Here is a 23,668-nt window from a genome sequence, read left to right as displayed (position 1 = left end):
GAATCCCGGATTACTGAGATCTTTTATCTTAAAAAAACAGGGTATAGGGGTTAAATGCTTCAACAAAATCTTGAAGTTCTGATAATATGTAAATTAAAAGGCTCTTATCTGTTGGACATACATCTTGGAAAATCGTGATCTGATGTCCAAGGTTATTATATCAGTTGAGATCTGTTAAGATTATCCTGAGAATTTACTCCACTGTAATATTCACAATGTCTGTTACCTATCCATATAAACAAATTATCTGATCAGATAATTATAACTTTTAGGGTCCAGAGCACTCTTCAGCCAGACCAGAACGATTCCTACAGATGTGCAATGAAGATTCAGATGTCTATCCTGTGAGTTTAAATAACTGTCTATTCTTCGATTTTGTGTAACCATCAAAAACATGGTATAGTGAACTGGCATTAACAAAAAAAAGACATTCAAAATAAGGTGATTACACTGAAAACAATGACAGTTCTGAGCGTTAACCAGTTTTGATGCACTTCTATTATATAAAATAGAGGTAGAATTTTTGAAGTGAAAAGGTGAAAGTGATATTCACCTTTCTGCTTGTAAGTATGTGGGATATAACTTGAATCAAATATAATCCTAAATGTATGCTGTAATCCCGCACAGTTTTTTTTATAGCTATTCTAATTCCCTTTTACATTGTCTTATTTTGCATTAAATAAGAAAACGAAATGTGTTTAGTATCAACCAGCATGTTTGTATTATAGGAACATAGAATTAGGATCAGGAGTAGATCCTTTGGGCCCTCAAGCCAATTTTTCCATTTGATAAAATCATTGCAGATCTAATTGAGTATTTTTACAATGATCCTGCCTTCATGCTGTTTGGGGAAGAGAAATCCATGCAAAAGGCTGACTCTCTGAGGGGAAAAAAACCTCCTTATCCCTGTCAGAAATGGGAGACCATTACTTTAAACTTTCCTCCAGTTCTAGATTCCCCCACAAGAGAAATATCCTGTCAGCATCCATCATTGTATATTTCATTAGAGCACTTGCCATTCTTCTGAAGTCCAGTAGATACAGCCTTTCCTTATAAATGATGTGAATGTTTCAATTGCAGAAATTACATATATTGCTTTTTTAAAGAGAAAAGTAATGGTAAATCACATCATTTACATCTATAACCCCTGCTAAAATGTAAAACATTTTATAGCTTAAAACACGTAGAGGTGGTGAGTGAAGAACCTTTTTCACACAATGTTTGGTTCGGATCTAGAACAAACTGCCTGGAAGCATGATGAAGGCTTGTTAGATCAAAGCTTTTAACAGTGTATTAGATAATTATTTCAGTCAAAATTGTGTACACGTTTACAATGGAATAGCAAGAGGATGACACCAAGTCCTGATGCTCATTCAGAAAACTAGTGATAGGCCAAAAAGCCACCTTTTGCACTGTCTGGTAGGTATAGGGAATGCTGGATGACTGAAGAAAGTGAGGATTTAGTTAAGAAAAAGAAGGAATTATATGTAAGGTATAGACAGATTAGGTCAAGTGAATCCTTAGAAGAGTATAATGGAAGTAGGAGTATACTTAAGAGGGAAATCAGGTGGGCAAAGAGGGGACATGAGATAGCTTTGGCAAATACAATTACTAAATGAGTGTTGTGGTTCTGTTTGCAGAGCTGGGAATTTGTGTTGCAGATGTTTCGTCCCCTGTCTAGGGGACATCCTCAGTGCTTGGGAGCCTCCTGTGAAGCACTTCTGTGATCTTTCCTCCAGCATTTATAGTGGTTTGAATCTGTCGCTTCGGTTGTCAGTTCCAGCTGTCCGTTGCAGTGGCCGGTATATTGGGTCCAGATCGATGTGTTTATTGATTGAATCTGTGGATGAGTACCATGCCTCTAGGAATTCCCTGGCTGTTCTCTGTTTGGCTTGTCCTATAATAGTAGTGCTGGCCCTGTTGAATTCATGTTGCTTGTCATCTGCGTGTGTGGCTACTAAGGATAGCTGGTCGTGTCATTTCGTGGCTAGTTGGTGTTCATGGATGCGGATCGTTAGCTGTCTTCCTGTTTGTCGTATGTAGTGTTTTGTGCAGTCCTTGCATGGGATTTTGTACACTACATTGGTTTTGCTAATGCTGGGTATCGGGTCCTTCGTCCTGGTGAGTTGTCTGAGTGTGGCTGGTGGTTTGTGTGCTGTTATGAGTCCCAGTGGTCGCAGTAGTCTGGCTGTCAGTTCGGAAATGCTCTTGATGTATGGTAGTGTGGCTAGTCCTTTGGGTTGTGGCACAACAATGAGCACCTGAGCTACAAATCTTCTCACAAACTTTGAATACTACATGAGTATTTTTCATCAGTATTTACTGTGGAAAAGGATATGGAAGATATAGACTGTAAGGAAATAGATGGTGACATCTTGCAAAATGTCCAGATTACAGAGGAGGAAGTGCTAGATGTCTTGAAATGGGTAAAGGTGGATAAATCCCCAGGACCTGATCAGGTGTTCCCGAGAACTCTGTGGGAAGCTAGATAAGTGATTCCTGGGCCTCTTGCTGAGATATTTGTGTCATCAATAGTCACACGTGAGGTGCCTGAAGACTGGAGGTTGGCTAACGTGGTGCCACTGTTTAAGAAGGATGGTAAGGATAAGCCAGGGAACTATAGACCAGTGAGCCTGACGTCGGTGGTGGGCAAGTTGCTGGAGGGAATCCTGAGGGACAGGATGTATATGTATTTGAAAAGACAAGGACTGATTAGGGATAGTCAACATGGCTTTATGCATGGGAAATCATGTCTCACAAACTTGATTGAGCTTTTTTAAGAAGTAACAAAGAGGATTGATGAGGGCAGAGTGGTAGATGTTATCTATATGGACTTCAGTAAGGCATTCACCATAGTAGACTGATTAGCAAGGTTAGATCTCACGGAATACAGGGAGAACTAGCCATCTGGATACAGAACTGGCTCAAAGGTAGAAGACAGACGGTGGTGGTGGAGGGTTGTTTTTCAGGGTGGAGGATTGTTTTTCAGACTGGAGGCCTGTGACCATTGGAGTGCCACAGGACCGGTGCTGGGTCCTCTACTTTTTGTCATTTACATAAATGATTAGGATGTGAGCATAAGAGGTACAGTTAGTAAGTTTGCAAATGACACCAAAATTGGAGGTGTAGTGGACAGCGAAGAGGGTTACCTCAGATTCCAACAGGATCTTGACCAGATGGGCCAATGGGCTGAGAAGTGGCAGATGGAGTTTAATTCACATAAACGCGAGGTGCTGCATTTTGGAAAAGCAAATCTTAGCAGGACTTGTACACTTAATGGTAAGGTCCTAGGGAGTGTTGCTGAACAAATAGACCTTGGAGTGCAGGTTCATAGCTCCTTGAAAGTGGAGTCCCAGGTAGATAGGATAGTGAAGAAGGCGTTTGGTATGCTTTCTTTTATTGGTCAGAATATTGAGTACAAGAGCTGGGAGGTCATGTTGCGGCTGTACAGGACATTGGTTAGGCCACTGTTGGAATATTGTGTGCAATTCTGGTCTCCTTCCTATCGGAAAGTGTTGTGAAACTTGAAAGGGTTCAGAAAAGATGTACAAGGATGTTGCCAGGGTTGGAGGATTTGAGCTATCGGGAGAGGCTGGACAAGCTGGGACTGTTTTCCCTGTAGCATCGGAGGTTGAGGGGTGACCTTATAGAGGTTTACAAAATTATGAGGGGCATGGATAGGATAAATAGGCAAAGTTTTTTCCCTGGGGCAGGGAGTCCAGAACTAGAGGGCATAGGTTTAGATTAGATTAGACTTACAGTGTGGAAACAGGCCCTTTGGCCCAACAAGCCCACACCGACCCGCCGAAGTGCAACCCACCCATACCCCTACATTTACCCCTTACCTAACACTACGGGCAATTTAGCTTGACCAATTCGCACATCTTTGTGACTGTGGGAGGAAACCGGAGCACCCGGAGGAAACCCACGCAGACACGGGGAGAACGTGCAAACTCCACACAGTCAGTCGCCTGAGTCGGGAATTGAACCCGGGTCTACAGGCGCTGTGAGGCAGCAGTGCTAACCACTGTGCCACCGTGCCGGTGAGGGTGAGGGTGGAAAGATATAAAAGGGACCTAAGTGGCAACTTTTTCACAGAGGGTGGTATGGAATGAGCTGCCAGAGGAAGTAATGGAGGCTGGTCCAGTTACAAAATTTAAGAGGCATTTGGATGGGTCTATGAATAAGAAGGGTTTGGAAGGATATGGGCCGGGTGCTGGCAGGTGGTACTAGATTTGGTTGGGATATCTGGTTGGCATGGATGGATTGGACCGAAGGGCTTGTTTTCATGCTGTACATCTCTATAACTTTATGATTCTATCTAGCACCCTAAATGAGAACTAATGAATACAATTGAAAAATTTTTAATCAAAAGTCCTATGATGGAATTGCGTTGTTTTATAGGCTAGATTTGGAAGTGGAAATAAAAGTTAAAGGGATTTCAACTTGGGGCGGTTAACGTTTTCTCAACCAGTTATGTGTTTTTCTGTTCTTTGCGTATGCATGCACAATTCTATGGCAAATTCCAATTTTGATGAGTGGTGGTCAGGAAGTCCTAAAGCACAAGGTCATTCTAGACACTGGTATCCAGATGCCATATTTAAAAGGCCCAGGACAGCACCACATTGTCTGCCTTTCCTCATCACCTCCTCCCCTCACTGGAGATATCAGAGACCCATCAAGAAAGCAGCATCAAACTTTAGTGAAACCTGCATCAAGGTTCTCCTGAAGACTGTTCAGGAAAGAAGGGAAGAGCTTTTCCGTAGAGTTGGCAACAATGGGTTTCTGACTGACAAAGACAGCCTGAATAGAGGTGTCTAAGTGGTCAGTGCATAGAGCAACTGGGACTTGAACACAGGCCTTCTGACTCAGAGCCTCCTAAGACACTGCACCACAAGAGCCATCATCCTACTGATTACTAGCTCCTCATATTTGTACAGCATATCTAAACCAGTTAATTCTGAATATCTCCACCACTTATTTCCTCATTCCATTAGGCCTCACGCTGTCCTTCAGATCATATTCGATGACTACCTTCATGATTTAATTACAGCATTGGTCAAAAGCACTGAATTCCTGCAGTGAGGTGAAAGCAACTGCCCTTGACAACAGGGGCATATCCGACCAAACTTGGCATCAAGGAGCTTTACCAAAACTGGAGTCAGTGGAAATCAGGGGAAAACTCTAAACTGGTTGGAGTCATACCTGGCATAAAGGAAGGTGATTGTGGTGGTTAGAAGTCAATCATTTTAGCTCCAGGACATCTTTGCATGAGATCCTTAGGGCAGTGTCCTTGGCCCATGCATCTTCAGCTGCTTCATCAATGATCTACCTTTCATCGTAAGGTCAGAAGTGCAGATATCTGCCAATGATGGCACAACGTTCATCATTATTGACAACTCCTCAGCTTCTAAACAATCCATGCCTGCACCAAATGGATTGCAATGGTTTGAGAAAGCAGCTCACTGCCACCTTCACAAAGGTAACTAGGAATGGAAATAAATACTGGCCCAATCAGAAACGCCACATTCCATGACCGAATTTTAAAGAAACATTTTAACAACTGCAAATAGAAATGGAAGAATACTGCTGCTGGAAATCAGCAACAAACATTAAATGTTGGAGAAACCCAGCACGTCGAGCAGTATCTGTGGAGAGAGAAACAGTAAATGTTTCACATTGGATTCTAAATGTTAACTCTGTCTCTCCACAGATGCTGCCAAACCTGCTGAGTTTCTTCAGTGTTTTGTGTTTATTTCCAAAATGCAAAACAGGTTCCTGTCCATGAAGGAAAAGCTGACCCACCTGAAAGATTCTGAGAACCTAATGCTAACACTTCAACATGCCATTGGGAAATTGAATTGCGGCCTCTTGCCCAATTCAATTATCTGCCCCCCTGCTAAAAACATTGGGTGGTCTGAACAATTGCACCTCCTTACGTTGTTTCTCATTATACTGATGCTGTTAGGCCTGCTGAATCTTTCCAGAATTTCCTCTTTTATTTCAGATTTTCAGCATTTGCAGTATTTTGCTGTTTTGTAAAAGAAGGCAAATGTTGATTCACTAACTGGAAATTTTGGAGTCACTTGAACTTTGTTTAACATTCATCCTTTACCAGTCAAGTTGCTGAACATAACTGAGATGTTCCATATTTCGAAAATAGTTGGGATTAATTTAGTCCTGCTCAACAAGCTTCAAACCTGGGTTCAGACGTGGCGATGATGTAGACTTTTCTTCCGTTCCATCGAAAGGAGGCATTCTAATTCAGTGAGCAACCTGCAAAGGGGGGGGGGGGGGGAGAAAGGTGCGATAGATAAAACAAATTTCAGTTTTAGATATATTACACAAATACAGTTTTTAGTTTAAGCTGTCATGCTGTGCCTCATAGTTAAAAATTTTCAACTAAATTGCATTTTTGTATACCATTTCAACCTCAAGTTTGAATTGCTTCAGCATTTTTTTCTCAAAAGGTACATCTTCAAAAATCTATATACTGTAAGCTATACTAAGCATTGTTACGACACACCTTTGGTACAAGTAGGACTTAAAGCCAGATCTTCAGGCTCAGAGGTAGGGACACTACCACTGTGCCACAACAGCACCAGGCTGTATACATTTTTCTAGAAGATTTAAATTAAATTGAATTGATAGACGTTAGTTATTCCAATTCAGAATTGCAATGCTCTTTGCTGTTTTCAAGCACTGAACCATTTTACAAAATAAAATTACTGAAGGAAAAGGAAACTCTTAGATTTGTGTTTTATTTCTTTTATGTGTTATTTTTTATTCTGTGGTTATGGACCAAAGCATTTAGCTGTATATGTTCAGTTAAGGTCATTCAAAAGCTGTTGGCAGGCACCAATTATAAACCATAGCAACAGATAGTCTTTGCAGATTGTACCTTTGTTGCAAACCCAGATTAATTAACCACAATGCTTGTTCAGTGCAAAGCAACGTACTTGATTGCATTACACAAGTCACTCCATTTGCAATGGTAGTAATCATTGTTTTGACCAAACTGTTTTCTAGATGGTTTCAAATTTTTTCTGGTGATTTTCTCCCTGTGTCGCAACATTTTTGTGCTATTAATGTAAAATAACAGCAAGATTGTGTCATGTGTTTTTTTTAATCTATGTTTAAAAATGGAGAATGAAACAAATTACAAAAGGTAATTCATGACAAGATACTAGTATGAATACATTGTTTTCATAGTTGTTAAGGTGAGTCTCCTGACTTTCAATTCAATAAGCATAAATTTTGATAGCTTTGGTCAAGAATTTAAGGTACAATCTTAAGGAAAAGCTTCGTTCAGTGTAATACTGCTGTATTCTTCTACTGGAGTGTTTTCTTCAAAAAAATGCATAGAGGAGCAGATGAGAGGAAGATTCTGAGACAGACAATCAGCAGTAAGCAGAGGAACATGTTTCACAACCTTTGCAGTTCTCCATCAGGTTTAATGTTCTTTTAGCTTGTTTGGATGAGAGTAAGGGTTGCAGGATACATGAGTGAATTGACAATGGCAATGTGCACAGGAAACTGTTCAAGTGAAGGGATCAAAAAGGATGTAGTAGTATTCAGGATAGCATAATGAGGGACTCCAGGAGATCACGTTGCCTGCCCGATACCATGGTCCAGGACATCCACTCAGGACTGGAGAGGAGCTTGGAGTGGGAGGATAAGGATCCACCATAGTTCATTCAGATAATCAACATTAACAAGACATGGAAAGAGGCTCTGCAATGGCAGGAAGAGAAGCTATATACCAAATTAAGAAGCAGGACTTCAGATATAGTTACCTATGGTCTGTTTCTAAGACTGGTATTCTAAGCTTGAAAAATAAACAATTACGATAGCTCACGTGACATGGCAAACTGGTTAGTTAAATAGATTCTTCATAAACAAGGGCATGACACATTTCAGGGGTAGGCAGGAATGTGGAATAACCTATTCAGCCATTCCCTGAATGAATTTAAAATGATCATAATGTTGGTTTTATGAAAGTATGAAGATTAACAATTGTCTTAATAAGGTTGAATATTTCTGAAGAAAAGTTGTAAATATTTTGCAACATGATTTCTGCCTGAATTTTTTAAAAGATATGACTTTTTAATTTAGGAATATACTGAAGAATTCGAAGTAAAGCAACTGTTTGACTGCAATTGGATTATAGTAAACTGCTCCACACCAGCAAACTACTTTCACGTGTTGAGAAGGCAGATTCTGCTACCATTTAGAAAGCCGGTATAAACACGTTTATTATTATTTTACCCTCCTAATCAGTTATAATTTAAGAGAAAATTATTTTAAGAAAACCTTCTCAGGACTTTAAATAAACAGGTGGTTTACTAATTGCTTCTGTAAATGTCACCGACATGTACCTTTTTACAAAAAGTATCTATGTTTTACACTTCTGACTTTTGTCCTGTTTCAGTTAATAATCCTCACGCCAAAATCCCTGCTAAGACATCCAGACGCCAGGTCCCATTTTGATGAAATGAAAACAGGTAAATTTTGCTCTTTAAAAATGAAGAATCAAAGCAGCTGCAGTTTTACAAGCATCTTCAGGAAGTATTATTTAGAAAAGAGAAATGGGAGAAATTTCATCAGCTATCTAGGCAAATTTGTTTTCTGCATTAAACTTTTATAGAGTCATACAGCATGGAAATAAATTCTTTGGTCCAACTCAAACTTATTTCCATATTCAAAATTAATTCCTCCATGAAGCAGCAGTAACCTGGTGCAGTTTTGTATGTGTAGTGTAACATTTAGGGTGTAGTTTGCTCGCTGAGCTGTAGGTTTGATATCCAGACGTTTCATTACCTGGCTAGGTAACATCATCAGTGGCGACCTCCAAGTGAAGCGAAGCTGTTGTCTCCTGCTTTTTATTTATATCTTTCTCTTGGATGTGGTTCTTGGGGTTTGTGATGATTTCATTTCCTGTTCGTTTTCTGAGGGGGTTGATAGATGGCATCTAGATCTATGTGTTTGTTTATGGCATTGTGGTTAGAGTGCCAGGCCTCTAGGAATTCTCTGGCATGTCTTTGAATAGCCTGTCCCAGGATAGATGTGTTGTCCCAGTCGAAACGGTTTTTTTTTCATCCGTGTGTAGGGCTATGAGGGAGAGAGGTCATGTCTTTTTGTGGCTAGCTGGTGTTCGTGTATCCTGGGGGCTAACCTTTTTCCTGTTTGTCCTACGTAGTGTTTGTGGCAGTCCTTGCATGGAATTTTGTAGATGACGTTGGTTTTGTCCATGGGTTGTACTGGGTCTTTTAAGTTTGTTAGTTTTTGTTTGAGAGTGTAGGTTGGTTTGTGTGCGACTAGGATTCTGAGGGGTCTTAGTAATCTGGCTGTCATTTCTGTGTAACATCTGTGGGCAACCTTATTTTCAACAATTGGAATTACTTTAAAAAGGAAGTCAAACTTCAAGTTTCATGCATCTGTAGTGGTTGTGCTTAGGATAACGAATGTTTAAATGTAGTACAACATAATGCAGTGTGAAAATTCTAATAAAGCCATTTTGCAACAAATTTGGAAAACATTTGTTTTTAACCTTGGAACAAAATTTTCAATTCAACTCAGCTTATTACACTAAAAGTCTTTTTAATGTCCATAGAGATCCTGATCATACCACTGCCAGCACATTTTAACATTTCAAATTTTGTTCTGGTACACTTGTATATTTGCCACAGATTTCAACTGCAGAAGTGCTGTATCTTGATAATATTTCCACTGACACCACCAAAGATTGGTTATGTCAGTGTAAGATAAGCAATTAACCTTATACTTCAGACATCTTTTAATACAATTCTTTACAATTACTTGTATGAGTTGGCATTCTTAGATTTTTTAAAAAAATGCTAATATTGGAGTATAACATCAGATGACTAGTCTATATTGATTTTACATGTTGGAAACTGCGAGTGGATACTTGCCAGCCTCTGAACGAAATGGGAATTGGCGAGAAAGTTAAGATTGGCAGTAATGAGATTCTCGATGTCAAGAGCAAAATGTTCGATCCTCCAACATGAACAGCGAGACGAAAATCTCGCTAGTGAGTTGCAAAAAGCATATTTGCATCCATTTGCATGTATTAACATCTCATTATTACCTAATCTTATTTCATTCATATGTGGATTCCCATTCTCCCAGCAATTCCTAATATGAAAGTCAAGAATGGTTTCTTGGCAACTCCAGTTCTCCATTTGCTTCTCCAGTCCTCAACCTTGGACACCAGTCACCCACATCTCTGAATGTTGACATTGGACATGTACCACCCTCTGTGCATGATCATGGCACATTTCCAATCCACATACAATACAGTTCTGCACTTTGGAGCACACTGGTACATTTCATTGGAATACTGCTGTCAGGACACTTTGTATACAAGCACAGGCATCATGGGTTTGAGCAGGCTGTGTCTCAGATCTCCATGTTTATTCTCTTAGTGGTCACTCACTTTGTGCCTGCTTTCATTGCTGTTTTGTCTTGCCTTGTTTTTTAGCAAGGCAAACATATTGCATGTGTATCTACCAAATGACCAGGTCTCAAAGGCTAAGAGAAGTAATTTTCAATCAATTTAGGGGAGACACTTCAGTCAGGAATTACAGGCATAATAAGTCAAAAACATAGTCCAGGGGCTTGAACTTGGTCAGTCAGCTACCTGTGCAGTCATGGTCTGAGTGCCCTCTAACATTCAAAGAACATCAGTCACCAACATCTCAGGAAAGGCTTCATGGGCAGCAACCACACATACTTTCATTCCCCACCTACACATTGGCACCAGATAAGTACAGGCCTGAATGCACACTCATGGCACATCTCCAATCCACTTACAATGCAGTTTTGCAGTCTAGGGAGTTGTCCTCAATCAGATGTGTAGGACTAGCGCAACCAGTCTGGGTTGAGGAGTGTGTAATAAATCTACCAGGAAGTTGCACAGAGATCATTCAGGGGTCTGGTGAGTCATAAGTTGAGGCTCACTATCCAAGTTGGGCAGTCCCAGGTGTCCGTTTATCAGAATTCAACAGACGGTCATGAGGGGCCCTTACTGTTAGAGGCAGCATGCTGGGATGCAGAGAAAAAAACATTGTGAAGGAAGGCAACTCAACATAAAGTGGGGAGACAGTAGTGCATGGAAAGGAAAAACAAAACATGGGAAGAGTGTTCATCAACAATTAGCACCACCCTGTCTTCAATCTGGGGACAGTGCATTATTATGTTTGCCATGGTAATGCAATATGCCTGCAATTTGCAGTAAAGTTGGGAGATGAACTGTTAAATAAGTAAGTTGGGAAGAAACATGGTGAAGATCAAAGCCATTGGGTTTGAATGGGAGATCAACCAGGAAGGGAGTACAAAGATTTGAGAGTTCACCTAGACTGCGAGGCTGAGTCTGTGACTCAATCCATGAAGTACAACTGCTAGTCCTTCCATTGTCAGCCAAACAGCAAGTGTGCAATGGAGATGAAAATGACTGCCTTCACATGCAGATGGGTGAGTAAGTGAGAGAGGAATTTACACTTTTGTGCTGTGTGAGACTCTTCAAAGGGTAATAACATTAAACAGATATTCACAAGTTTTTACAGGCGAAAGATTCCTGTGATCACGAAATGCTGAATATCTTGTATGTTGATCTATGGTGTGGAGTTCAAATCTTGGTCTCAATCTTTATAGAGGTGAGAAGACAACTGTTGGGCCTCACACCATCCATTATGGTTTTTATCTGCCCTATTGGGTGTTGTTCTCTCCTGGAATTAGACAAAGAGAGGGATTGAGTGAGTTGAAAGTGGGTGGCACAGTTGTTAGTGCTAGTGCAAGTGGAATAATGGGAGTGATGTGCCCCGAATGAGTATGTAGGCAACTTAAGAGGTCATTACAGTCTAAGGGGGGTTGAAAGTTGATGATTGAGTGAGTAAGGATGTCACATGAAATAGTAAAAGTGATAGAGCGTGAACCTTGATGGGAGATGGGTGCAGTGGGAGAGTTACAGTGAGTATGCAGAGAGATGGTTGCACTTACCCTCAAACAGTGCAGAAAATCATTGTCTTTCTTGTGACATTACTGGGCATTCTTTCAGGCTGTAGAAATTACACTGATCCAGATGACAGTCTTGAGGAGACTGCTGGTGTCTGGTAATGTGGTCTTCTCTGCTGGTTCTGAGGAAAGAAGATGTCCTCCCTGCACCACCCTGACCACAAGGACCTTCAGGTCTCTACTGTCAAGGTGGATGCCAACTTTCTCCGTCCACCACGTCCGAGGAAATTCATGAGATGAAGGAAACGTTCAGGATAGCTCCAGACCAACATTTCTTAACCTAGGGCCCAACTGCTGGTGTCAAGAATTCACAGCAGTGACATGTTCATCTGCCTGTGCTGAGAGGGAACATATGATGTGAATGTGTGTATGATGGTGCACAGCTAATGAGGCAAGGTTTGGAAAACTGTAGGAGAAATCTCACTGGGGCTCAGGGAGAAACCATCTAATGAAACTCACCAAAATTAACACTTAGCCGTTTTCCAATAAAATGTAGCCCTACATTTTTATTTTTTTAAAAATATCTCAAAGCAAACTATGATGCATCACAACTTCATAAATAATGATCTGTGTTTTGAAGCATGCTAAGATAATCATTACTTGTAACTTCTTGTGCAGAAAATAAAGTATTCATATTACTATTGATATTTTATAGGCACAGCATTCCAACGTATCATTCCTGACGAAGGGCTAGCAGCTCAAAATCCAGATGATGTGAAGAGGCTGATTTTCTGCACAGGCAAAGTTTACTATGAGCTTGCAAAAGAAAGGATAAACAGAAAAATGGAGAAGGAGGTGGCTATCATTAGATTGGAACAGGTAAATGTCTGAAAGGTGCACAGTGAAGCAAAGAGCTGAGTATTATGGTTTCATGCAGAAATGGCTTTCTGAATAATATTAAAAATGACATCTTGGGATTCTTTTAGTTATAATTACATTCAAAAACATTTTTAGATATAATGTTAGAGCTGGGCTTTTGCATGTTGTCATCTATGATTTACCATCCATGAAAGCAAAGTCAAGCAAAAACTTGGGTTTGTCTACTTTTCTTCAGTCGAATTGCAAAGGGAAATGATCTATTCATTTTCAATCTTTATTAAATAACCTTAAAGAATGGTGTAACTGTCAGTCAATTTAAAGTTGCTCATTTCATAAGAATGAATTGCTGAAGCAATTTCTGTTTCATGCAGAAGACATCACTTCAAGCCCCCATTAAAGTTACCCTGTCTGCTCTTCAGTTCCCCAAAGTAGAGGAGATCACAATGTGGTCCACTTCACATACACCTACAGAAAAGGTTGTGAGCTTCTAATTGTTGCCACTTCAACACACCACCATGTTCTCTGGCCAACATCTCAGCCTCAGGCTTTCTGCAGTGGTCCAGTAAAGCTCAGTGCAAGCTGGAAGAACAGCATCTCATTTTCCATTTGGGAACCCGGCAGCCTTCTGAACTTTACATTGAGCTCAACAATTTCAGGGCTTGAGCACCTTTCCCTGTGCTTTCTCCCACCTCCACACACCAGGCCTTGACATCACACCACCCATAGTCAGCTGCTAATAGTTCCCATTAGCAGCTATTCATCCCCCCAGAATGACCTTTAACCACTCTGTGCAACTGTTTTTCTCCCTCTTTGGGCTCTACTTTCACCTATTGTTTACTCCCGCACCCCCCAACCACCACCCCAATCTCATTTTTGAGATTAAAATCATCCTTTTCCAAGCTACCATCAGTTTTGAAGAAGGGTCACTGAACTGGAAATCTTAGCTCTGATTTCTCTCCATATATGCTGCTGGAAATCACAGATTTTTCAGCGATTTCTGTTTTTGCACTTTGTAGATTGCGGACTGTCTTTAAGGAGTCACCACTGTATTCTCAGCATCTGACCTGCATTTGTAGCCACAGTATCAAACCATTTGACCAAATGTGATATCAAGAAGACTTTTCAAGAATGAAGTTAGTGGGAATTGGGGTGGGTAGAGAATTCTCTGCTGATTGGAGTCATACCTAGCCCAAAAATGTTGCAGTTGTTGAAGGTCAATTATCTGACCCCACAGACATCGCTGCACAAATTCACCTGGATAGTTCCCTGGGCTGAGATATTTTCAGCAGTTTCAGCAATGACTTCCCCTCCATCATAAAGACTGGTTGTGGGGATGTTTGCCAATGTTCGGCATCATTCATGACTCATCAGGTACTGAGGCGAAAATGCATGGACAACATTCAAGCTTGGCCTAATACTTTGTAGTGGTTTGACAACTGACTGGCTTGCTAGGCCATTTCAGAGGACAGTTAAGGGTCAGCCATCTTTCTGTGAATCTGAAGTCACATGTAGGCCACACCAAATTTTCCGTCCCTAAAGAAAATTAGTCAGCCAGATGAGTTTTCACAACAATTGGTAATGTTTTACTGGTCACCAATAACCTCATTTTTTAAATTTAAATAATTAGTCTTCCAAATAATTACCTTTTGTAGATATGCAAGTTGTATGAACAGCAAAATTGTTTTGGGTCTTTTTTCAGAAACATCTCTGTGTCGCACCTAGGGTAGCATGAGAACACTTCAGTTTCTCACTTGAATTTTTTCCCACATTTTGATCTCTATTCTGCTGTCCCCATTTCTTTTTTGCAGATATCACCATTCCCCTTTGATATGTTAAAAATGGAAATTGTCAAATATCCTAATGCTGAGCTCATTTGGTGCCAAGAAGAGCACAAAAACATTGGCTACTATGACTATGTTAGGCCTCGTTTCAGACTGACGGTACAGTTCAAAAGGCCTATTTGGTAAGTATGTAGATTAGTTATTTTTAATTACATTTTCTAAGTATGTTGATGTAGAAAAAGAAAGATAAATGGTAGAAAAAAAGACAATAGAAGTGTGCCTGGCTTTGGTTCAAGTAGCACATACAGCTGATGGCACAACTTGTAAAACTACAATTTGTCATCTGTCAGCCATGGCTTTTATTGATAGTATTTGTGTCTTGTTAGGGGCTTCTGTACAAAAGACCAGAAACGCAAACACGAAATGTGTACTGCTATTCTCAGTGTGAGATTGAAAGAGTCGGGTACAATCCTTTCGATGATAAAACAAAAACCCCATCTGCCATCTCCTAAAAGATCCTGTGACACATTTCAAAGAGGAGCAGTGGAGTCAGTGCCACTAATATGCCCAATACTTACTCCTCAACCAAGTATCGCTTTAAAGGAAAATTACTTGAAAGAACACTGAGCAGCTGCTAGATATGCACTCAGATGTTTGCTGTAGTAAGATTTCATACTCAGACCCAGTTAAGTCATAATCATGTGAGAAATGAGTAGCTTTTTCATACATCCAAAGTTTGTAAGAAGTGGCAGTTGCCGAGCATTGCTCATCTGTCTGTAAATTAGCAACTATTTATATATAAATAATCTCAAATGTCATGGATCCTTGAGCAATAACATTAATTGTATTAATATGAACAACAGCAATGTTCACAGAATGTGCTGGGATTACCCTACCACATCATTCCACATTTGCACCCACCTTTTACATGAGAATGTGGAACTTGTAATATATTCACTCATCTCTGTAGAAAGACATTGTTCTTATGTGTGAGATTTTCAAGGGAGTGCACTGTCAGCAAGTAGATAATTTAAAGTGGGTCATTTGATGGTACCAGGCTATTAACCGGGATAATGATTCATAAAAGGTCAAGGAGCATAAAATTTGCAGGTCCACATATGCTTTGCACCCCAAGCAGGACTGTTTGCCAGTTGAGCAACAGATTCACAAAGTCTAAACCCAGCTCTGCCATCCTGGAAGCAGGTGGCTACAAGTAATCCCTAGCCTCTCAGGCTCTGAAATCCATTGCTTTGCCCTGCTGTTGGATGGCCCTCCAAGTTAATGTCTTGATTGTCACATCTTATTCTAAGAAGATTACTATTGATTCCACATTTCACCTACATCCAGGTTGACACCATATTTTTTTCTATGCCTGGTGTTGCTCCTGGTATACTTTCCTGCACTCTTCATTGAACCAGGGTTGATCTCTTAGCCTGATCGTAATGGCAGATGGTATATGCTAGGCCATGCTGCTGCTAATGGTCCACACCACCTCATGAATAGCCAGTTTTGAGTGGCTAGGTCTGTTTGAGGCCTATTCAATTTTGCACAGCGATGGTACCACATTACACGATGGAGACTGTGCTCTATATGAAAACAGGACTTGCTGTCCACAAGACTGTGTGGTGGTCATTCCTTCCAGTACTCTCATGGTTGGATGTGTTTGTGACAGATAGATTGGTGAGGATGAGGTCAAGCATGTTTTTACCTCTTGTTAGTTCTTTCACCACCTGCTGCAGATCCACTCCAGCAGCTACATCCTGCAGGACTTCACCAGTTCTGCCAGGTGAACATTTTGCAACAATATTCATGTCTTCAATTTACTCTCAGAATCTGTAACTCTGGCCATTCTGATGCCTTTGTTGGTCCTACACTCTCTTCGTGTAGGGGCAAGAGTAGCTGCCCACCACTCAGCTTCAAGAGCTTCCAGTCCCCTCCCTTTTACTATGAGGTCCCACCCAAAAATTTGCAATTCCCCCTATTACAATAACTATTCTCTCAATGACCCAGTGTAATGCAGCCCATCCCAGTCTTGATGTGTCCCCTTTTCCCAGCATGCTATGGACTGCTCCTGATAAGGCCCCTGATTATTTGGTCTAATCTACATTATTGACCATGTCTCTCGTCCTGGACTGATTTGTATCATAGAATCCCTACAGTGTGGAAACAGGCCATTTGGCCGAACAAGTCCACACCGACCCTCCGAAGAGTAACCCACCCAGACCCATTCCCTTACCCTATTACTCTATATTTATCCCTGACTAATGCAATCAACCTACACATCCCTGAACATTATGGTCAATTTAGCATGGTCAATTCACCTAACCTGCACCTCTTTGGATGGTGGGAGGAAACCCACGCAGACACAGGAAGAATGTGCAAACTCCGCAAAGACAGTTGCCCAAGGCTGGAATTGAACCCAGGTCCCTGGTAATGTGAGGTTGCAGTACGAACTACTGAACATCGTGCCGGCCCATTTGGCAGGACATCTCCAGCTGACTACTGCATTGCCCCACACTGATGTTAAAACAGCATTGTGGACCTCCTCTATGTAACCTCTGGACTTGTTGGACATGTTCTCCAGAAATGATTATGGCTCAAGGAGATGAGTTCCCAGACCCATTTAGGATTAGATGTCTGACTGACCATGGCCAGTACCCTGTACTGTAATCTGGTAAACCCCTTAGAGTCATAGAGATACACAGAAACAGACTCTTTGGTCCAACCCATCCATGCCAATCAGATATCTTAAATAAATATAGTCCCATTTGACAGCATTTGGCCCATGTCCCTCTAAACCCTTCCTGTTCATACATCCATTCAGATACCTTTTAACTGTTGCAATTGTACCAGCCTCTGGTACCTATCACTTCTTCTGGCAGCTCGCTCATTCCATACATGCACTACCCTCGGTGTGAAAAAAATTGCTCCTTAGGTCCCTTTTAAATCTTTCCCCTTTCACCTTAAAGCAATGCCCTCTACTTTTGGACTCCCACACTCGGGGGGGAAAAGACCTTGTCTATTTACCCTGTTCTTGACCGATTGTCACAGTATCGCATGATTGACTGTAGTCTGCCTTCTTCACGCTCAGCAGTTTCCTCCTTTGATTTAACATATTGCCATTTATATAAAGCACATGCAGTGTGTTTGCCATGTAAGCCACTGGCATATGCTGCAGCTCTGACATTGATATAGCATGCCGCTGTACAGCAACTGGTCCATCCCTCCCATCTGACTAATGCATTTACTCTTTAGTACTCCCACTTCCTCTTCAAGAAACACAGAGGTTGGCAGCTTGTCACTCATTATTTAACCTTATGCACTAAATAAAAAGCAGGCTAGACTACAGAGACTAGCAGGTTGTCACTCATTATTTAACCTTGTGTGCTAAGTAAAAAAGCAAGCTAAACCACAAAGGCTGGCAGCTTTTACATAATTTTTAAAAAGTAAATTAAGACCCGTAAGATCCCTGTCTCAAAGTTAGTCCTAGACTATCCTGTCTAGATCTATGAGATACCTCGCTGTCCCTTAGTGCAAGTCACCTGGCAGAAGCATGCATCTTGTACGTCTTCCTCCACTCCAGAGTAGAGTGTTGAAGTCCTGAAATGGTGGCTGAGTTGATATGAGAGCAGACATAGTAATGTGGTGAGGCTGATGCTTTGCTGATGCTACATTGCTGGAATGAAAGGTCAAGGAGAATTTTGGCCATGGGACAAGCAGGGACCATATGCAGAAGGAGTAGGTGCAGCCACAGACATTCCATGAGCTGCAACAAAGGCAGATAAGACAAGTTGTCAGGTATCCACTCTGTTTTAACAACAGAAATTGCTGGTGAAACTCAGCAGGTCTGGCAAAAATTGTGGGAAGAGAGTAGAGTTAATATTCCGAGTCCTATGACACTTCATCAGAATTGTTAGCTAAGAGAAGCTGATATCATAGCAGGACCAATTATGGGAGGGTGAAAAACATGCAAGGATAGAATCAGGCTGTAAAGTTAATGAATTCAATGTTGAGTCCTAGAGATGCAGGGTCTCTGAGTGGTCAATGAGATAATGTTCTTTGACCTTGTGCTGAAGCCGATCAAAAACATACACTGGATAACCACTTTGCAGAACGCCTACATTCTGTCTGAAAAAGTGACCCTGAGCTTCTAGTTGCCTGTCATTTCAACAAACCAATGTGTTCCTACTGAAGCAGGACTGCAGCAGAGATGTTGGGATGGGAATATTCCACCCTTTGTCAAGGGATTCAAAGGATGATCTGAAAGATGTAATGAGTATAAATACAAGTTTTCTTTGTTTCATTTTTTTCCTTATTGCCGAGATTTGTTATAAAATCATATGAAATTTGTCATAACCAAAAGACAACAGCTGTCTTTGGTGCAGCTTCACTGTTCTGCATTGCTGCAGTTCGGGAGGAGTTTGAAGAGAAGTGGGAAAGATTATTTCCAGCTTGAGTTGTAATGAGAGACTCATAGAATTGAAATAGTTTTTATAGGAGATAAGATAGTTGAGAGATTTTTATTTCACTTGTTAATCCTGTAAGACGTGAATAAGTGTGATGTGAATAGGTTACTTGGACTAGCATCACAGACAAAGCTATGCCTCTACTTGAACAATTTGTATCTGGAATTATCAGATGTAAATCAAGATATAAATATAGTATTTGTGCCAAATATTCAAGTATGAAATGTCTGATTATTGTTGGTTCTGTCCTGGGAAAATTTAGAACATTAGAGATAGAGAGCAATCTTGTATGTTTAGTTATTTATTGAACACTTTTGTAGTCTTTTGGACAAAATAGTTTCTCAATGCCAATTAAATTTCTGTTCAGCTTCTACCTCGTCTCCCCATGCAAAAAGCTTTGCCATTTTTTTAATGTGATAATGTGTTAAATGCAAATTGCTGTTACTATACCATGAGAAAAAGATAAACCAGACAAATGTTTAACATGCTTTTGTCAATTTTTAGTAGGAATTTCAGGAGCAGAGGTATTATGAGTCATTTTTGATTTGAAATATTCACTCTGCTTCTTCTCTGTGCAGATGCTGCCAGACCTGCCTTTATTTTATATGAGCACAGTTATTGTACTGGGCTTTCTCTTGCAAGCACTTGCAAATATGAATGTTTACCGTGGTTATTTAGTCAGCATCTGAAACTTAATATGAAATTTCACTTAGTCATTTTTCAAGCTGTCTTCAATTTAAAGTATGCTTACCAATTAATTTATTTAGAATCCAGGTGACCGGTGTTATTTGTTTATCTAGATCTCCAAATACCTAGAAAAGTAGATTTGAAATTTCATAATGTTTTAGGGTAACAAGTAGGATTTCAGGTAAAAAAACTTATATTTTATATTTACATTCACATCAAGTTTCTGTCTCTTTAAATAGATCTATTCTTTTATGTATAGGTATGTTGGACGTGACCCTTCAGCAGCCCCTGCCACAGGTAATAAGAACACTCACCTCACAGAGCTGCAGGACATATTGGACACATCTTTCAATCTTCAAGCTTTTGGGGGCATGGCATTTTAGATTGAATGAAACCAATCTTTATGAACACACAGTTGGCTGTCATTTTAGAGAAATGCACTTCTTAAACTGCTGGCAAATACTGCCCAAACAATCTGTTCATTTCTCATGTTTTCCCCATCACTAACATTTATGATATCAATAAGGTCTTATGTATGTTTTTTTCTTGGGTGGTTTTGCAAGTAAACTGCATATTTTAAACTTTTTTTTAACACAGTAATGTTTAACTAAAATATGAACATGAAAGTTGAGTATGAGAAGACAAAAATATACTGTTCAGTCATTTTATGCACAATAATCAATTCTGTTCAGGCAAGGTATCAAAAAATGTATTGAGGGATTTATTCAGTTTTCCTCTCCTTTATGATTTTGCAAGGCACACACTTTTGTGGTACTTAATGAAATAAAGTATTGTAATGCAACTGCTCTGTTTTCTTGAGAAATACAGTACATTTAGTTATGCTTGTAATTAAGAAAGAAAAAAGACACCATGTATAGATGATTCATGATGAACAAAAATCAATTACAGTAGCTAGTTCCTCACTAAATGCCAACACAGGGACAGTGGAAAACACTCAGTGAATCACAATTAGAACCTTTGTCAGTACATAATGAGAGACACTGACTTGATGTTTAATCCTATAGGTTACTAGCTTTTGTTATTGATTTTGTTAATCTACAAACAAAAGAAATATTTTCTCCTGAGAGAGGTGGGAGTTTATTGGAAAAATAGAGCATGATAATTTAAGGATTTTTTCAGTAGAAGACATTTTTCTTATCCCACACCATGTCCCACTTCTCTACCACCCCAGTCAGCCAGGAAGTAAATTAGGACCATGCAGTAAACTTTCAGAATTTAGCTTTCACTCGTAGAAATGTATGTTGAGACAACATATCACTGTCTTAAATTGGGAATTGCAGTTTTTATTCTGCAAGTGACATTTATCACATCTATAATAAAATCAAAAATATTCAAGATCATCTTTGCTTGTGGAAGAAATTCAGTATTAGATTTTTCACCAGCCACCATTCTATTTAAATATATTTTTCAGATCAAACTGTTTGAATGAGCTTTTGTAAAATCAAAATAGCAATAGAAAACGGCTGCACATTTAGGGAAAATTTCTGCTGGTTTTACCAATGAGGCACTGATTATCTTTCATTAATATACAAAACATTTTAGACTTGTATTTAAACATGGTGGAATCATTCAATATTATTCAATATAGGCAACTGTTAGATTTCTAAGTTCATTAGACCATACTTGCACTCTTATGTTTTGAGATTCAAACCAAATTGAAGTACAAGGAGTTCCTGAATGTATATCCATCATTTTTCTTATTATTGAGGTTAATTGGTGACTGTTGAACCTGTGACGATATTGTGGCTTTAAGAGCTGTATTTTGTCCTGGGTATTTTTTCATGGAGAGGGATTGAGACAGATCTGCTCAAAGCCAATAAGGTAAATAGCTTTTGAGGTCTTGGATTTTTTAAAAGTTTTTTTTTAAAGTGATGGACATTGTTTACTTGGACTTTAGTAAAGCGTTTGACACAATTCTACATGGTAGACTGATTAGTCAAAGTGGATCACATGAGCTTCAGGGTGAGCTTGTGAATTAGATATGAAATTGACATACCAGCAGAAGACAGAGAGTGATGATGGTAGGTCGTTCTTCAGACTGGAGGCCTGTGATCGGCAGTGTTCCACAGGGATTGGTGCTAGGTCCACCTTTGTTTGTGATAAATATCAGTGACTCAGGTGAGAATATAGAAAGCGTTGTTAGTAAGTTTGCAGATGACACCATGATTGATGGCATTGTTGGCAGTGAAGAAGGTTATGTAAGATTACAAAAAGATCTTGATCAATTCGCTCAATGGGCTGAGGAGAGGCAAATGAAATTTAATTTGAATAAATGTGAGGCATTGCATTTTGGTAAAAGAAACAAAGGCAAGACTTATACAATTAAAAGTAGGGCCATGGATAGTGTTGTTGAAAGAGAGACCTAGGGAGTTCAGGTACATAATTCTTTTGATGTTTGCATCAAATATAGATAAGGAGGTTAAGAAGGCATTTAGCATGTTTGCCTTCATTGCTCAGAGCCTTGAGAATAGGAGTTAGAGCGTTATGCTGAGGTTGACAGGATGTTGGTGAGGCCTCTTCTTGAGTAGTGTCCAATTCTGGTCTCCCCGTTTCAGGAAGGATATTATTAAGCTAGAGGAGATTCAGAAGAGATTTACCAGAATGTTGCTGGGAATGGAGGGTTTGAATTATAAGGATAGGCTAAATAAGCTGGGACTTTTTTCACTGGAGCATAAGAGGTTGAGAAGGGACCCTGTAGAGATTTATAAAATAATGAGGTGGACCGATAACATGAATAGCAGTTTTCCTTTCCCTAGGATGAGGAATTTTAAGTTGAGTGGAGAAAGATTTGAAAAAGATATAAGGGGCAATCATTTTGCACAGAAGACTAGTTCATGAGTGGGATGAACTTCCAGAGCAAGTGATGGATGTGGGAACAGTTACAACATATAAAGACATTTAGATAAGTACATGAATAAGTAAGATTTGGAGGGATATGGGTCAAGTACATACAGGTGAGACTAGATTAATTTGGAATTGTGGTCAGCATGGATCAGTTGGCCCGAAGGGTCTGTTTCTGTGCTGTATGACTCTGTGACTCTATAACAATAAGAGCAGCCTGAATGGGTAGGGTCAAGCTTGCACAGAAGCAGGATTTTTACTTTTAGCTTTCAGCAGTTGCTGGGGTTTTGAAGGTGGATGTGGAAGCTCTTAGTCCCCTCTCTGTTACAGCGAAAATCTGGGGTTCTCTTCCTGTTGCTAGAATTGCATGTCAGGCAATCTATTTTACTGAATTTGCCTTTGCCAAGGTTCTGTTTATGGGATGTTACTATATTGGAACATTGGACTACTATATTAATTAGTAGTAGTTAATATATACGTTATTTTGCTAAGCATTTCAATAAAGTTACAGTTAAGCCAATTCATAGCTTTTATTTTTATTTTGTCTGTATTTTAACAGTAGTGTAAAAATAAAATGTGTTTTTCTTAAATTCAGAAGTTTGACCAATTGAATTATATCTGGAATGCAACACCTTACACTTAACTTTAAAATAAGAAAAAGTTAGGGTCTAGATTATCTTCTTTATGTATTTTGAGGGTCTAGTCCACAACAAACTGGTAGCTCTTTTGGGATCAAAATCTCTAACTCCAGGTTGGGTTTAGAATTTTTCGACTCAAAAGCAGTGATTGGTGAGTGTTGTGTTTTTTTTATTTCGGATGTTATATTCACTTGGTTTATGTAAGGTGCCTTATGTAATAATATCTATTTCAGTTACTAAGAGTTTCCTGGAGATGGAAGAAGTCACTTCAGGAGATGTGAGCAAAGCAAAGTTTTTGGAATTGGCAGACAAGTTGGAGTTGGGGTTGCTCTTGTCTGTATGAAAAGGGGTGGTAATTACAGCAATTGCTTGACATTTCCGA

The 23,668-nt window shown here is 39.8% G+C and overlaps 1 protein-coding gene across 1 annotated transcript in view; it reads left to right on the top strand.

Annotated features, from left to right (window-relative positions):
- Positions 1-23,238, top strand: part of ogdhl (oxoglutarate dehydrogenase L) — a 101,876-nt gene extending 78,638 nt beyond the window's left edge. The window contains exons 18-23 of the mRNA XM_060854406.1: positions 273-344; positions 8,116-8,241; positions 8,432-8,504; positions 12,689-12,852; positions 14,661-14,815; positions 20,046-23,238. Coding sequence (XP_060710389.1) covers positions 273-344; positions 8,116-8,241; positions 8,432-8,504; positions 12,689-12,852; positions 14,661-14,815; positions 20,046-20,169 — 714 coding nt within the window. The 3' untranslated portion in view covers positions 20,170-23,238. The remainder of the gene's footprint in view (positions 1-272; positions 345-8,115; positions 8,242-8,431; positions 8,505-12,688; positions 12,853-14,660; positions 14,816-20,045) is intronic.
- Positions 23,239-23,668: the final 430 nt, after the last annotated feature.

This window comes from Hemiscyllium ocellatum, chromosome 43, assembly GCF_020745735.1.
Source record: "Hemiscyllium ocellatum isolate sHemOce1 chromosome 43, sHemOce1.pat.X.cur, whole genome shotgun sequence".
Classification (NCBI taxonomy): Eukaryota; Metazoa; Chordata; class Chondrichthyes; order Orectolobiformes; family Hemiscylliidae; genus Hemiscyllium; species Hemiscyllium ocellatum.
Note: the sequence above shows the minus strand (reverse complement) of the source record. Positions and strands in the feature narration are given on the sequence as shown.